Below are 13,810 nucleotides of genomic sequence, written 5' to 3'. Positions count from 1 at the left end.
AGGGGTTTAATTGCTATAAAACTTGGAGGTTATCAAAAATGTGACGTCACGTAATTTATAATGCACACTATCCCCCCCAGTTGCAAATATATTCTGGAGCGGTAGTTAGCACTCACCGTCTTGAGACATTTTACTCTCTAAAAATATCCCATTAAACATTTATCCTGAGTCAAAATTGTATAAAGACTTGATAAGTTTCGTGAACGAATATATATAATATATAATTCATTATTTTGATAGCTAAATAAAAATTACATATGAATAAATAATATTAGTATACTTTCATTTATTTAAAGTTAGATTCGTGCCAGTGGATGGACAATATGGAAAACACGCTTTGTTTTTACGGCCGAATACTACTAGGATACGCGTGCAGGAGCGCGGTGGTGTACAAATATTAATGGAGTAGTAGTAGTAGTCCAGAAGACTGAAGAGTCTGTCTCACTACAACAATTATCAGTAAGAGTACGCCTTTAGAAGTGAGTGGAGAATCTACTGCGTTCAACTACACTTTAATTCCCTCTCAATTTTTGATAATATGTAGTGAAGTCTTCATTGATAATTTCGTTTACTTTGTATAGAAATCATACAAGGGATTTATTTAGAACAAGGAGTGGTGAAAACTTAGAAATGTGCATTCGACAAAATTAAATAAATCTATGCTTGGTACATTAAAATAATTAATCGAATATTATCCCACAACGTCTTTATTTAGAAGAAAAAGTAATCCGTACATATACAGAAGAAATAGACGAAATCCAACATTTCGACAGCAATTAGCGAGTAAACTTGGACATTCAGTCCGTTGAATCTTCTCTTCATCTAATCCTTGACGTCACTGCTTAACATTATAATATCTATGTAATAGGCAAAACATTTTACTTAAATTTATATTAATTTTGATTGAATATTCAAGTTTACGTATGCTATAAAAAGAGAAAATTTCCAAAGGATGTCGTCTACATGGTCCTTGAAGCTTCCGAATCTATTGCTTAAAAAGATTCGAGGAAGTAAGGAACCACTCAATCAATCAAATCATAACAACAACAATCCAACCTCCTCATCCTCCCTATCCATTATTAGACCTTATTATGTGGAAGATCAGTTAACAAGAGACTGTAAGGAATTTTATGAGCGAAGAGTTCATTTGACTTCCAAGGCAGATGACTCTGGTCCATCTTCCCTATGTTCCTCTGGTTATTTTAGTCTTCCTTATCAACAACCAGATTATCATCCTTCTCCTCCTCAAGAGTCGCAACTTGAGGAAGAGGGAGAAGTCATAGAAGGATGCAGGAGGAGTAGTGAAGAACCGGCTGTTACTGAGAGCGAAGAAGATCCTCTCCAATCCAAAATTCTACACTTACGCAAAGAATTTCTATCCCTTATAGAAGTAGACAATCAATTATTTAAACAATTGCTCAATCTCAATGATGCAATACAGGACTTTAAAGAGCTTCATAATCTAGGCAACAACGGCTGCAGAGATATTCTAGAGGATCCATCACTCAGTCAAAATAAAGTTTACCGATCCAAGTCCTTTCTAGAAGATACGAAAACCTTTCAACGTCAAAGGATATCCTTTCCAGCCACTCGTAAAAACCGTAGAATTCAACCTGATGAAGAAGAAGAGGATCCGAATCGAATGTTTTATACCCTTCCCAGCTCCAAAGCTAAAAAGAAGATGAATAAAGAGCAGCGATCCCAGGAGTGGAGGGTTTCTTCTTCACGATCTTCAGCTTCGTCGTCATCCTCCTCTTCCTCTTACGAGAGAAGATCCTGGAAAAGATATAGTGAAACTAATAACTCTCTGGATTCTGGTATCCATGCTGACTCCTGTGGTGAACATTCGGATCATTACTCCCCATAGTTAAGTCAATCCGTGCTCGCCATCAAATCATGATGAATCACTAACCCCACAAAACCTTCCTTAAATTGTTTTTTTTTTGTGTTGTGATCCTTGTTAGTTAGCTATTTTTATTATTACATTTTGCCTATTATATACATAATCCTGGTGCATTTGACACTTTTTTCTATCTCGATTCGATGACTATAATTATTTATAATCTCACCATAGACTTTTTTTTTTCGAGAAAAAAAAACAATATATTTATTATGTTATTATCATTATTATAGCTTTGAATGCCAATAAACATTTTTCTCATCATGCCTAGATTTTGCAATACTTTTTTTTTGCCAATATATATATTTACATGATTTGATTTTATTCGTTTTTTTTACTCAGTCATCGTCATCATAAATCATTGTTCTCTCTCTCTTTTTATTTCTCTCCTGTAAATTTTGTGAAGAACAACTGAAGGTTTATTTAAAAATGAAGGAAGATTTGTATGACACTTGTGTGAATAAATTATTATTATTTGTACGTATGTGTGATATTACAAAAGTCATAAAAAATATACCGACTATTAATAGTGTATATATATGTTACTTTATTGTGAACGTGGAGGATGATGGGATTTTATGGACTGATTTTTGTGTAATTTCTATCAGAATGGGGAAGTTTTGTTACCTCAAATTATCCTTTGTCATTTTGCTTAAACTGTTTAGGGTGTTTTAATGACACTTTTTCATACAACCAAGCAGGGAAAAGTCTTATTATATTTAAAGTAAGGCCGAATTAAAGCATAGGAGTCGCGAATTCCTGCTATTCCACTATGAATTTTTCAATATACGCAGTGAGGGGCAGTCCTCAAAAGCATGAATAACTGGTGTTGTGTCAGTCCAGTCTTAGGATCAGTCCTTACGACCGTCAATCCTTTGGACTTTCAGTACTAGTAATAAAGTTGATGATGTCATCAAGGACTGAACCTTATAAGTTTTACGACTGATCGGGAGGAATGAACTGGACTGTAGTCATCAATCCTAAATAAGGATTGATACAATGTGTTAAAGAATTTTCCACAGTCCTTGCAAGGAGTATTGAAGAATATACACCCTCAAAGTATGTGAAATTGGGACGTAAATCACTTTCCATCTTTTACATTAGAAATGTAACCTATGATTCTCTCCTTCCACGAGATGGGTTATGATCAATATTCTTAAGAACTTGTCGCAGATTTTGTGACCTAAAATACATTCTCAAATACCATGGAATGTATATGATGTGATTGTTTGCGGCTCTCTTATGGGGAGATAATACATCTCGGAGAGTTGAACATAGAGTTGTTGCTCGGATCGTGAAAGGAAATAATACTCTTTGATAAGGCTACCCACTCCAATTATTTTGGATCCACGAGGTTTTTACAATAAACATTTTATTCACAGTTCTGTCGTGCCAGATGGCGGAGGTTGATGAAAATGACATTGTTGTTCTTTTACAAATAATTATATGTGCTGCCACAATAGGTAGAGATAATTCCGCCAAGTAATCATTTACAAAATTTGTTTCCAGCATAACCCAAGTGTAGACCGGGTATGATGAAATAGTAGTTTACCCCTTAGTCTCTGGATGTCTTGAAAGGTCAATTAGAATTCACAATTTTTTTTTTTTTTTTTTGAAAAATACGATGGAAACAAAGTCAAATGCCAGTCAAGTGAATAGTGTTCTCCATAATATATTGATTTTTGCACGCACGTGTCTTTTAGATTTTTTGATTTTTTTTTTAAGAATAGCAGAAATTGTAGAATAGAAATGAAAGAAATAGTTGAGGTTAAAGGCACTGTATGCAGAATGCTTAAGAACAGTTTTAGGATACACAATTATCTGCTCTTGGGCTTTGGAAGAATATTCAAGAAAGGAAAAGTTATTACCAAGCCAGTGGACTATTTTACTTGCCATTTACAATATATTGTTGGCACAAACTAGGGCAACTTCCCGAAAAGTAGGTTAATTTTCATGGATCAAGGGAATCATGTATTCTGTAAAGATATTATTTCTAACTATATAGGAGAGTATTATAAAGATGATAAAGCCTGTGGTCCAAATGGAGTCTTGGCAAGAGTATATTCGAATTTTATCGATGAAGACATTCCTTAATATCTTTTAAAAATGGGACGTTCTTTGGAAAAGTTTGGACGATTACAAGCGTCAAAAAAGGTCCGACACAAACCTATGAATAAGTATATTCAATTATATTCTGTTTTCTATACAACTAATGTATAGAACGAAGAAAAACTTATTATCTTCTCGTCTGTAATCTATGTCATCCCCTATTGTTTCAATTTACATCTTATAGATACAATTAATAATTAATTAGCTACAAAACTTTGTTCATTTGACAAAAATAATAATTGTTAGGAGATCGAAGAACATTCATATAAATGTAAGAGTGTGAGGACTGGGTAGTAGGAAGTCTGTTTTTCCCAAACATTATATTACAAATTTAATGAACACACTTGTTTGTTTGTTTGTTTTTCATTGAAAAGCAAATATTCAAATACAATATTCCGGGGATTTCTATTAAGGGGTTTTCCCTCCTCTGATACGAGAATGTATAGTCATGAAAATTGTGTGTATTTTGGGCATGTTAAAAACCCGGGGAAAACACTGTAACCCTGACAATTTGAAGCATCTTTTGGAGGAGAGTAGCTTAGCTGTCATGAAGCTGTATTAGCTCAGCTATAATCACCTTCAATATAGGAAAGAGGGAGAAGGAAATAAACAAGGACATTGGGAAAAATTACTCGGATGTCGATCATCAATTCTACTCTGATTCCAACAAGGACTTACAATTATAAATCCGCAACAACTCCTCAAGATTATTCTCTGTCTTTTAGGAGCACATACGATCGTTCTATCAAGTTTTGAACATGAATGGATATACTAGGAAATGAAGTTCACTACTTAGAAGTTAAATAATAATGTCAACAGCTAAAGAAAAGAAAATTCATTCGTGAGATGATCAATTCCAAAATAAAAAAACAACAACTCATAAGTACATACAATTTATATCACTAAGTATTTAGAGTTCTTAGTCAGTTCAGCCCATAACATTAGAACGTCCCACTATATGAAAATCCACCTTTTAAACCTGGGGTCAAGATTTTTTTTAATATAATGTACTTTTAAAAAAAAGGAATCACACCTACCTCAATTTAATCTTACTTTAAAAAAAAAAAAGAGGATGCAAATGAAGTCCACTCCTCCAGTGTGTTTACTTAATAGTCTCTATCTATAATTTAATTTATAGCAAATGACGCAATTTAGGAGGAGGACTGGCTTTAAATTAATAAGGGATACTCAATTATCTCTACTTCCTCAAAGAGTTTCCTTATTACCACATGATGATGTGAGATTTAACCATGTTATTTAAACAATCCACCCTCTCTTTCGGATATTCAACAAGTTTATTGTTAACGAAGACTCCAGAGTAAGTAAAAAGGTGCTCAATAATCCTTGGACATCATGGCGTTACCTTGCTAACACACAAAATAGCCATTGTATTAAATTGTGAGCTGTCAATTCTTTCTTCCCAATCGATACATCATGGTAATTTATTTTTATTAATAAACGAAGCAATATGTTATACTTAGAGTTGAAATGTTTGTAATGGAAAGACTATCTTTAAAAATTAGAAAAGGAAAAACGGTTGTTGCGTTTGCTCTTTTTTGTTCATTATTTAATCAGCGGGTGAACATCTCCCTCTCAAGTATACATTATTGGCTATCTTTGGTGTAAATTGTTTTAAAAATACATAATTAAATAAATATATAAGAATTTAAATATAATCATAATATTTTGACTGCACCAATGCTATTTATGTAAAAAGTTCTACTCTTTGTAGTAGTAATTCATTTTCTCCCCCAAAATCATATTGCCATTGCCCAGAGTAAAAAGGCGTCGGCTAAAAGACAAATGGTTCAAGATAATAATTTAAAAGATACCTCTTTAAAAAATAATCAGTGTTACTTTTCATTTTTCCTGAGCAAACCTACACGAAACTTCAATTCAACATCAATTTATATGACGTATTTCTCCTCAAGAATGAAAGAATAATAATTAATAAGAGGTTAAGATTTCTTTTTAATATGTTGGGATAGCTGACAAGTACTTTACTACTCATTTTAACATACCAGCGTTATGTTTTACTCTAAACTTCACATATACGCTCATGAATTATGAAATATGATATATATAAGAGACCATAAGGGACAAAAGCAAACAGATACATACATACAAGCACCTGCAATATTATTATTATTTCTTAGATAAAAATGTTTTTATGATATACAGGATGGAGTATTGCAGTGCACCCAGTGACTTATTCTCATATATTTTTACAGACAGAAAGACAAACTCTGCTTTATTAATATAGAGAGATATATAAATTAACCATATACAAGTGTGGTCTGAAAGTTTCCTGCCAAACAAAGATACTTGATATCTTTTGGAACACTTCTGCCAGCGATGCTCCCATCTTTATAACCCTTCTAAATAGTACTGTACGTTTTTCTCTGCAATTGTTAGACACGTAAAATTATAAGATAACACGGTTTGTTATTGCTTGAATCTAATTGAAGGTTACATACTCAAAAACAAAAATTAAATAACAGCTCTATACTCGATTTTATCCATTTTCATAAAAATACTCAAACTTACTCAAACGGCGTCGTCGTAACTGCGATTCCAAAATGGCTTAAGCTTAGAAACCAACCACGTATTGTATATCGTATAATTTATATGAAGAAGTTTTGACTATCATATAGATAAATAAATATGATGATGATAGTCTGGGAATACTTAAAAGAATAATAACAGTTGGTATGTTTAACTTATTTGGCTAAGGTTCTATTGATTTCCGGTCCGGCTTTCTGTTTCTTTCTTGGAAAAAGGTTGCGTGATATATTGGTACATTCCGATCCATCCATTCATTCCTCGTGGTTATACATTACTTTTCTTTTTTTCGGATTCAAAAAGGTTAAATATCATGTTACATACTTCAAAAAGATACAACTTTACAATTATTTATTTTTTATTATTGATTATTATGGCCTCAAGACATTGTATGCCTAGAATGCTTTTATGCATGTATGTACACACTGTATATCTTATATCTTTAGGAGATGCATAGATGTACTTCTGGTTAAGTATTAGGGTTGAGACGCGGTCCAAAACATAAAAATTTAGTCAGACCGGCGTTTAGTGATTTTGTATAGACGGATTTTCAGCAATATTTAGGTCCTGACGGCAATAACAGACACTTTAATTACAGATATATATTTGCTGTCAAATCGTGGACCGATTTCTACATAATTTGTCTAATTTATGACTTGTAAAAATATGATTTATTCGGTTCTAGGATGTTTCGCCCTGGAGTGTTTGCCCATATTTATGGCAAAAATATATCTTCTTACTTAAAATCTAAAGTCATTTGTAATACAATGCAATTTTGCATTCATTTTCGTAAAAGGAGAGTATTTAATAATATAGAATAAATTTAGGCAATCGAGATAAGAAATTTATATGTAGATAGTAAAGTTTAAGGTCCTCTGATTCGTTGGTTCGATTTTGGAAAGCATTAATTCAATGCTAGTTTCCTTTACCTTAATGAAAAAAAAGAAGTTTTAATTGCTCCCAAAATGACTGACATCAACAATGGTGATGTCATATAAAAAAGCTCTATAGAATCGGTCTGGCCTGTGTTGTGTTATTTCATATTTATTTCGTCTAGTCCATTCTGGTATTAGGGCCCATCCTTTCAGTCCTTGGGACCCATCCTTTGGTCTGTTAGTGCTAGAATTGATTTAAAAAAGAAGAAACAGAGTTGAGTAAAATCCTAAAGGGTCGAACTTAATTTGTTTTAGCATTGATATACAGAACTGAACAGGAGTGGTTGAAGACTGAACTGTACAGCACTCGTGTCTTCAGTTCTAAATAAGCACGAATAGTATACACCGAATTTTGAATAAGACCTATCCAGAATATTTTGATTGTTAGATTGAACTAGAGAGTATTTTCTTTGTGACCAATCCAGGCCGAACATTTTTAAAGGTCAAAATTATTTTGATTCATTGAAAATCATTACAGTCTTAGACGGATTTTGGATTTTCAGACGAAAGCCCAGTAGTACTATGTATTATATATGAACTTCCAAATTAAAACATATTGATAAATTAATGCCCAAAATGTACATATGTACATGTACCTTAAAAGACATGAATCAATAGTATGTAGTCAGTAGTTTGGATATGACAAGAAATACATGGGTATGAAGGTATTTGAGTGCATGAATAAATAAAAAATATGTAAAGATGTATTTATTGTGCCCAATAAATATTAACAGTCTTATAATTAATGTTATACATTAATAGTAGTAATTTAACAATTTTCCTTATTTAATGTCATTAATTTCTTGCATCTCGCAACCTTTCCTCCAAAAAGAAACAGAAAAAAAAAGAGCCTTAATTTGTTGGTGGTCAGCCAATTCTTTCCTAATAAAGAATCATTATTTTGCAACTGTTGTTGAACTGTCCACAGTTCAACAACTAAAAATTCGCATTCAATCAATCAGCATTTAGAAAACTAATTTTTGTCAAATTATACATATAAATTGATAACATAATGCAGGAAGGGACTACATAAAAACTACTTCCTTTTTTCAAAAGGCAATGAAACAAGTTTTATAAATCATAAAAAGTTGTTTCTTTTTGTTTCAAAGTAATAGTACATATTTAAAGTCTAGTTTACTCAGTTTTGAAGATACCAGTAGATCTGGGTGACGTTCCCCATTGTTAAATAAACCAAACATTGTTATTTTTAATATATAGTGATCTTTAATTTTTTTTTGTAAAATACTTTTCATTGAGTAGTTTTAGAGGGATAGGTTAACCAACAAAAAGATACTGAATTTAGTATACAACATGCTTACTTGATAATTGTTTGATTATTGACGATTTTTCAAAGTAAAAAAATAGTTGCTTTTTCAAAAATAAATCCGGTGCAAATTACTCAATTTGAACAAACGCCATCAATTTAAATTTTTGCCATTTCACCAAATCTATTAACATAAATTTTGGAAGTCTGTACAAGTTATCTATGGAGTTACTTTTGTTCAAAAATTTGCTGCATTTCTAATTATGGAAATTAAGTGAAAAAATGGTTTTTAGAACATATATTAGAAATTGAAGCAGTTTACTGATTCTAATAAATTACATCAACAAAACCTCAAGAGTTAAATTGCAATTATTATAAAAAATATTATGTCAAAACAATTTTTCAATATTTATTTTCGACGACGGCAAACCTATTTTTACTACTCCAACGTATGGTAGCGACTGATTGTATTGCCAAGAAACACTTTAGAAACTTGCCTCTATAATGAAACCCTACTCTCCCTGATTCAACCCCTACTGCCGGATTACCATGCAGTACGAAAGAGAAAGTTATGTTGTCGTACTCTGTATATACAGTAGAGGCCGACTTAGGCGCCAACCCTAATAAACCCTACGCAAATACACAATATTTTTTTGTCAGCTGCCGATGTTTCTTTTTTTTTTCTCCTAATAAATGTTCTCAACATTGATTAGTTAAATTATAATTAGATCATTTTCAGCCGTGAACAATTCCCAACGATTATTATTCAATCATCGTTGGGTAAGAATTGGCCAACTACCAACTGATTTTTGACCTTTTCTCTGTTTATTTTTGCGTATTATGTTGGGTACTACAATAAAGATAACTACGTAAATCGGTCTAGACCATTCTTTTGAGAAAAGAAAGAAAGAAAAAAAAACACAATTCACAAAGTAGTTTTTAGTAGTTCAATTCTATTTAACTACACTATTTCTCAATACTGGAATGCAATTGTTTATAAGAGGTAATTCGAGTTCAACACATAAACATTTAGAACACTCGTATTCCTATCATTTATTCTGTTGGAAGCCATGCAAAAAAAGCTGAAAAACATGTGGATAATATGTATTACAAACAGAAGACAGTATGATACCATGGCATTCTAACCCAATTACTGACTCATCGGACAAGGGGTGATCGAGCGCGCCATCAAACAATCCTGCAACGAGTAAAAGGAGAATACGAATAGAATGAAGACTATTCAAAAGCACCAAGAAGGCCACAATTGGATCAGCGGAAAGAAATAACTTATCACAATGGATTCAACTTCAATATATATCACGTTATTTCCCCTATCACTAATTTTGAAATAAAGAAATTCTCTACAAATAAATGAAATAATAATAATCACGCTATGCAAATAATTTTAAATAGCAGTTGAATATCTACATACACTGGTATTAATACGTTTTAAAACTGTCTCATTTATAAGTTGGTACATATTATTAGCATTATTAAAAAATATGATTATTCAGGTGTGTCAAATTCTTCAATTTAACGCAAATTATATACAATATAAGTCAGATAATGCAAACTTGATTGAACCAGTCAATTTTGTTCATAATAAGAGAAATTTGATTTTGTAAAAAAAACTTTCAATTTTATTATAATGTCCTAGTTGAAGATACTTTCAAAAATTAAGTGTAGCACTAAAAGTGAGCAAATTTTACCTGCTTATTTGTTAGAATTAGTACTTTTGATTCCATTTTCTTTAGTTAAGAATGTATATTTTAATAAAGCAAAGTTTGTCCTTCTATCAGTATGGAAAAATGACAACACGTCACCCGGTATAAAGTGCTACAGGATATAAAAATACCATAAATATATTTTGATCTGAGAAATAACATTGTAGTCGTATTAATGAACTATTGCAGGGGCGTACATATAGCATTGAATGTGTATACAGGGTGCATTGTATATAGTGCACCCTGATGTAAGTCATATAATATTTTTAATATAAGACAAAATAATGAAATATTGCAGGCATGCGCGTATAACTAGAGCAGTACTGTTTCTGCTCGTTTTTGTAGTTGGGATTTGGTGCATTCATGTACCAGGTATGCGCCTATGAAATGAGAATCTAAAAAAAAAATTGAACGTTTAACGTAAAAAAATAGGTTACAAATTTAATTTTCAAAGTATACACCTTCACGCTAGCCACACATTTTCCCCATCTTACATGCAATTTATAGATGCCTTTCCAAAAAAATTGTTCGTCTTTGGCTGTAAAGCCACCATTGATCTTCTTTTTTTTTTGCTTTTATTATTGATTTTTTATTGAAATCGTGGCCCATCGATGCAAACAAGTGATAATTGGAAGGGACCAGGTCTGGTGAGTAAGCCGTATGAGCAAGAGGTTTCCAATTGTAGGACACAACAAGCTGGCCGATGACTATAGAGCAATGCAGTGGTGCGTTGTCATCAAGGAAAATTACCTTGTGTTGCCTGTCTTAATATTTTTGTTGTTTTTAGCGTGTAGCATGGTTCAAATTGGCCAATTGTTGTTGGTTAATTGGTAACATAAAATCTATAATGTCTGCAGATCTTAGTTTGTAGGCACAAAATTAGACATTTCTACGAGGGAATGCGTTGTTGAGTGAAATTATACAAACAATGGATTAAATATTGTTGACACATGTCGAAATAAGCATTCATATTTTTGGACTGGTTTATAATGTATAACTGGCGACACCTAGGGACCAATAGTCGAAAGTCTCATTTCATAGGCACATACCTAGTACGTCTATCTGAAGATTTGAATAAAATGGAAGCACTGATATGTTGATATGAACTTGCTTTGTTTTTTTTTTGTTTTTTTGTCTTCACGGTAAACTGTTCGTTATGGTATGATATTAATAGGTTTTTTAATAGAATTAATATAGTTTTTGAACTCTGAATAATTTAAATTATGTACGAATAAATTATTTTTAAATATGCATGAGGAATATAATACTATTATTCATGATTTTTTTTTGCAACAAGATGAGCTTGTCTACATTTCCCAGTAATAAACAAGACCGATTATAAATATCGTCAGGTGTAGAAAAAATATTCTGCTTGATAATTGTCTTTTAGCAGGCGTCTTATTACTATGCGAAATTCTGTGAACTACCGCTAGTATTTTATAAATTGAACAAAAGAAAGTAAATTTTTAACACGTGTTATAAAAATTATGTAACACATTAGAAATTAGTTTAACTTAAGAAATCACAAATCTTTAGCTAGGTTACTAATAAAATATGACACTAATACCTAGTTGATGCATTATCTATATTAGGAAGTCACCTTTTGACTGTCTAAAGAGTGTTGTAACTGACAACACTATTGAATTATACTAACGTGGAGACATACTACTACTATGATAAAAATAAACTGTTATTTTCTAACTACGAATTCAATTCTCCTTTGATTCTATAATTTATTGTCTGATTATGTTAGTACACATGTACACAGTGTATTTTGATAATATCAGTCATCTTGTATTGATAGTTTGTTTTTGAGAGATAAAAAAGTTCTATGCCTTTTAATGTGCTCCACAATTTTCTACTAAAGAAAAAATGGGGAAAAAAAACAATTTAGGGGAAAGTTTGTTAAAATTTGTTGAAAGTTTGGTTATTCTTCTTAAATAGTTTTTTTTTTTAAATGCTAAATTTTGAAGAATAAACAAACAAAAGTGGTTTCAGTAAAGGTTGCCAACATCCTCGATACATACCAGCAAGTCGAATAAAATAAGTCGTAGATGTTTTTTTCAGTAAAGAAGCTGTGGAATCTTCGTTACATTTATTCTATTTTTGTGATCGAGTGAGAACTCTACCTATCATAGCAAATAGGTTTGGTATGAGTCTTAAGATGCGAGATTGGTTCATTGCTCTTACAATGAGAAAATAAACTGTCTGGAGACAATAATAGCAAATACTATCAAGATAATATATTCTTGCAGATCAAAAATGACTTCTGTAGATATGAGCAAAAGAATCGTGAGATATATGGACTCAATAAACTTTTACACTATATTACTTTGCATAGTCATATTGTATAAAGGGACTTCTGCCCCCCCTCCCCTTCCCCCGTCTTTGCGTAACACATAAATCTTTGAAGCGTTTTTAAATAACTGGAGTAAGCTTTATTCCTTCTTATCTTTTTTTCCTTTTAATTTTAAACTACTGTAGAATTCTATGTTTTTGACCGTTTGTATAATAAAATAGAATAAACTAACTAACAATCTAAACGTTGTGGACATTTGTATCAAAATAAGAAAGAAAATAATTTTAGAATAAAATGCGAATAGAATTCGGATTGAGGAAATTATATTTTATTTAGGGTTCGACTTTTTTTTAGTTGTTGATCCAAGTTCTTTTACAAAAATTAGGAAAATGTATTTCAAAATGAACGTGGAGAGAGTATTTAACCTTCGAATAATACTAATATCCTCCCTTTTTAGGCACAAAGTTAAATTATAAATACCCTTTCAACTATGCTATATGCTAGACACGATCAGATTTTTGAATTCTACAAAGATATAGTGCATTTTCCTTTAAGCAATTTAATTAATTTTCATGAGTAGGGGTTTGGTATGATGTAAAACATCTACGTATTATTAACTCAAAAGGGGAACTAAATAAAATCAGTATTTTTAAATTAATTTATAAAAATTAGTGATGTGCCATAAGCAAGGCTCCTCAATTGATACTCGAGTTTTATGAAGGGAAAAATGAAGACACTAACAACTCGACTCGTTTACCCTAAATGCGAATATTCGCTCGTAACTAGTCCAAACTTAGGATTCCCCCTTTTCTTTTTTTCGAGCACACTATAGCAAGAAATAAATAATATTTTAAAACTGACTTCGTTTTTCAGTGAGTTTTAGAGTTTATAATGTCCTACGGGCATTGAAGTATGTTGATTTTTGTGCAATGTGCTCAGAGTCATTTTTACTCTTAAAACAATCCCCAAATTAAAAGTAGGACTAATAAAACTTAAGTAAATGTAATTTTATGATTA

General features: G+C 31.7%; 1 protein-coding gene across 5 annotated transcripts; it reads left to right on the top strand.

The window, feature by feature from the left end:
• The first annotated feature begins 402 nt into the window (after positions 1–402).
• Positions 403–2,434, top strand: LOC121126071 (uncharacterized). 5 transcript variants are annotated; one of them, XM_040721360.2, is made up of 2 exons: positions 403–783; positions 937–2,434. In XM_040721360.2, the coding sequence occupies exon 2, from the start codon at positions 953–955 to the stop codon at positions 1,865–1,867; it is 915 nt and encodes a 304-aa protein (XP_040577294.1). In that variant the 5' UTR covers positions 403–783; positions 937–952; the 3' UTR covers positions 1,868–2,434. The 5 variants fall into 5 exon arrangements, with proteins under 5 accessions (XP_040577294.1, XP_040577293.1, XP_040577292.1 ...); XM_040721359.2 differs by having other exon boundaries at positions 404–861; positions 917–2,434; XM_040721358.2 differs by having other exon boundaries at positions 411–783; positions 917–2,434.
• The last annotated feature ends 11,376 nt before the right edge of the window (positions 2,435–13,810 follow it).

The sequence above is a fragment of the Lepeophtheirus salmonis genome, chromosome 11 (assembly GCF_016086655.4).
Source record: "Lepeophtheirus salmonis chromosome 11, UVic_Lsal_1.4, whole genome shotgun sequence".
Classification (NCBI taxonomy): domain Eukaryota; kingdom Metazoa; phylum Arthropoda; class Copepoda; order Siphonostomatoida; family Caligidae; genus Lepeophtheirus; species Lepeophtheirus salmonis.
The sequence above is the reverse complement of the archived record's forward strand: the minus strand, read 5'-3'. Positions and strand labels throughout refer to the sequence as shown.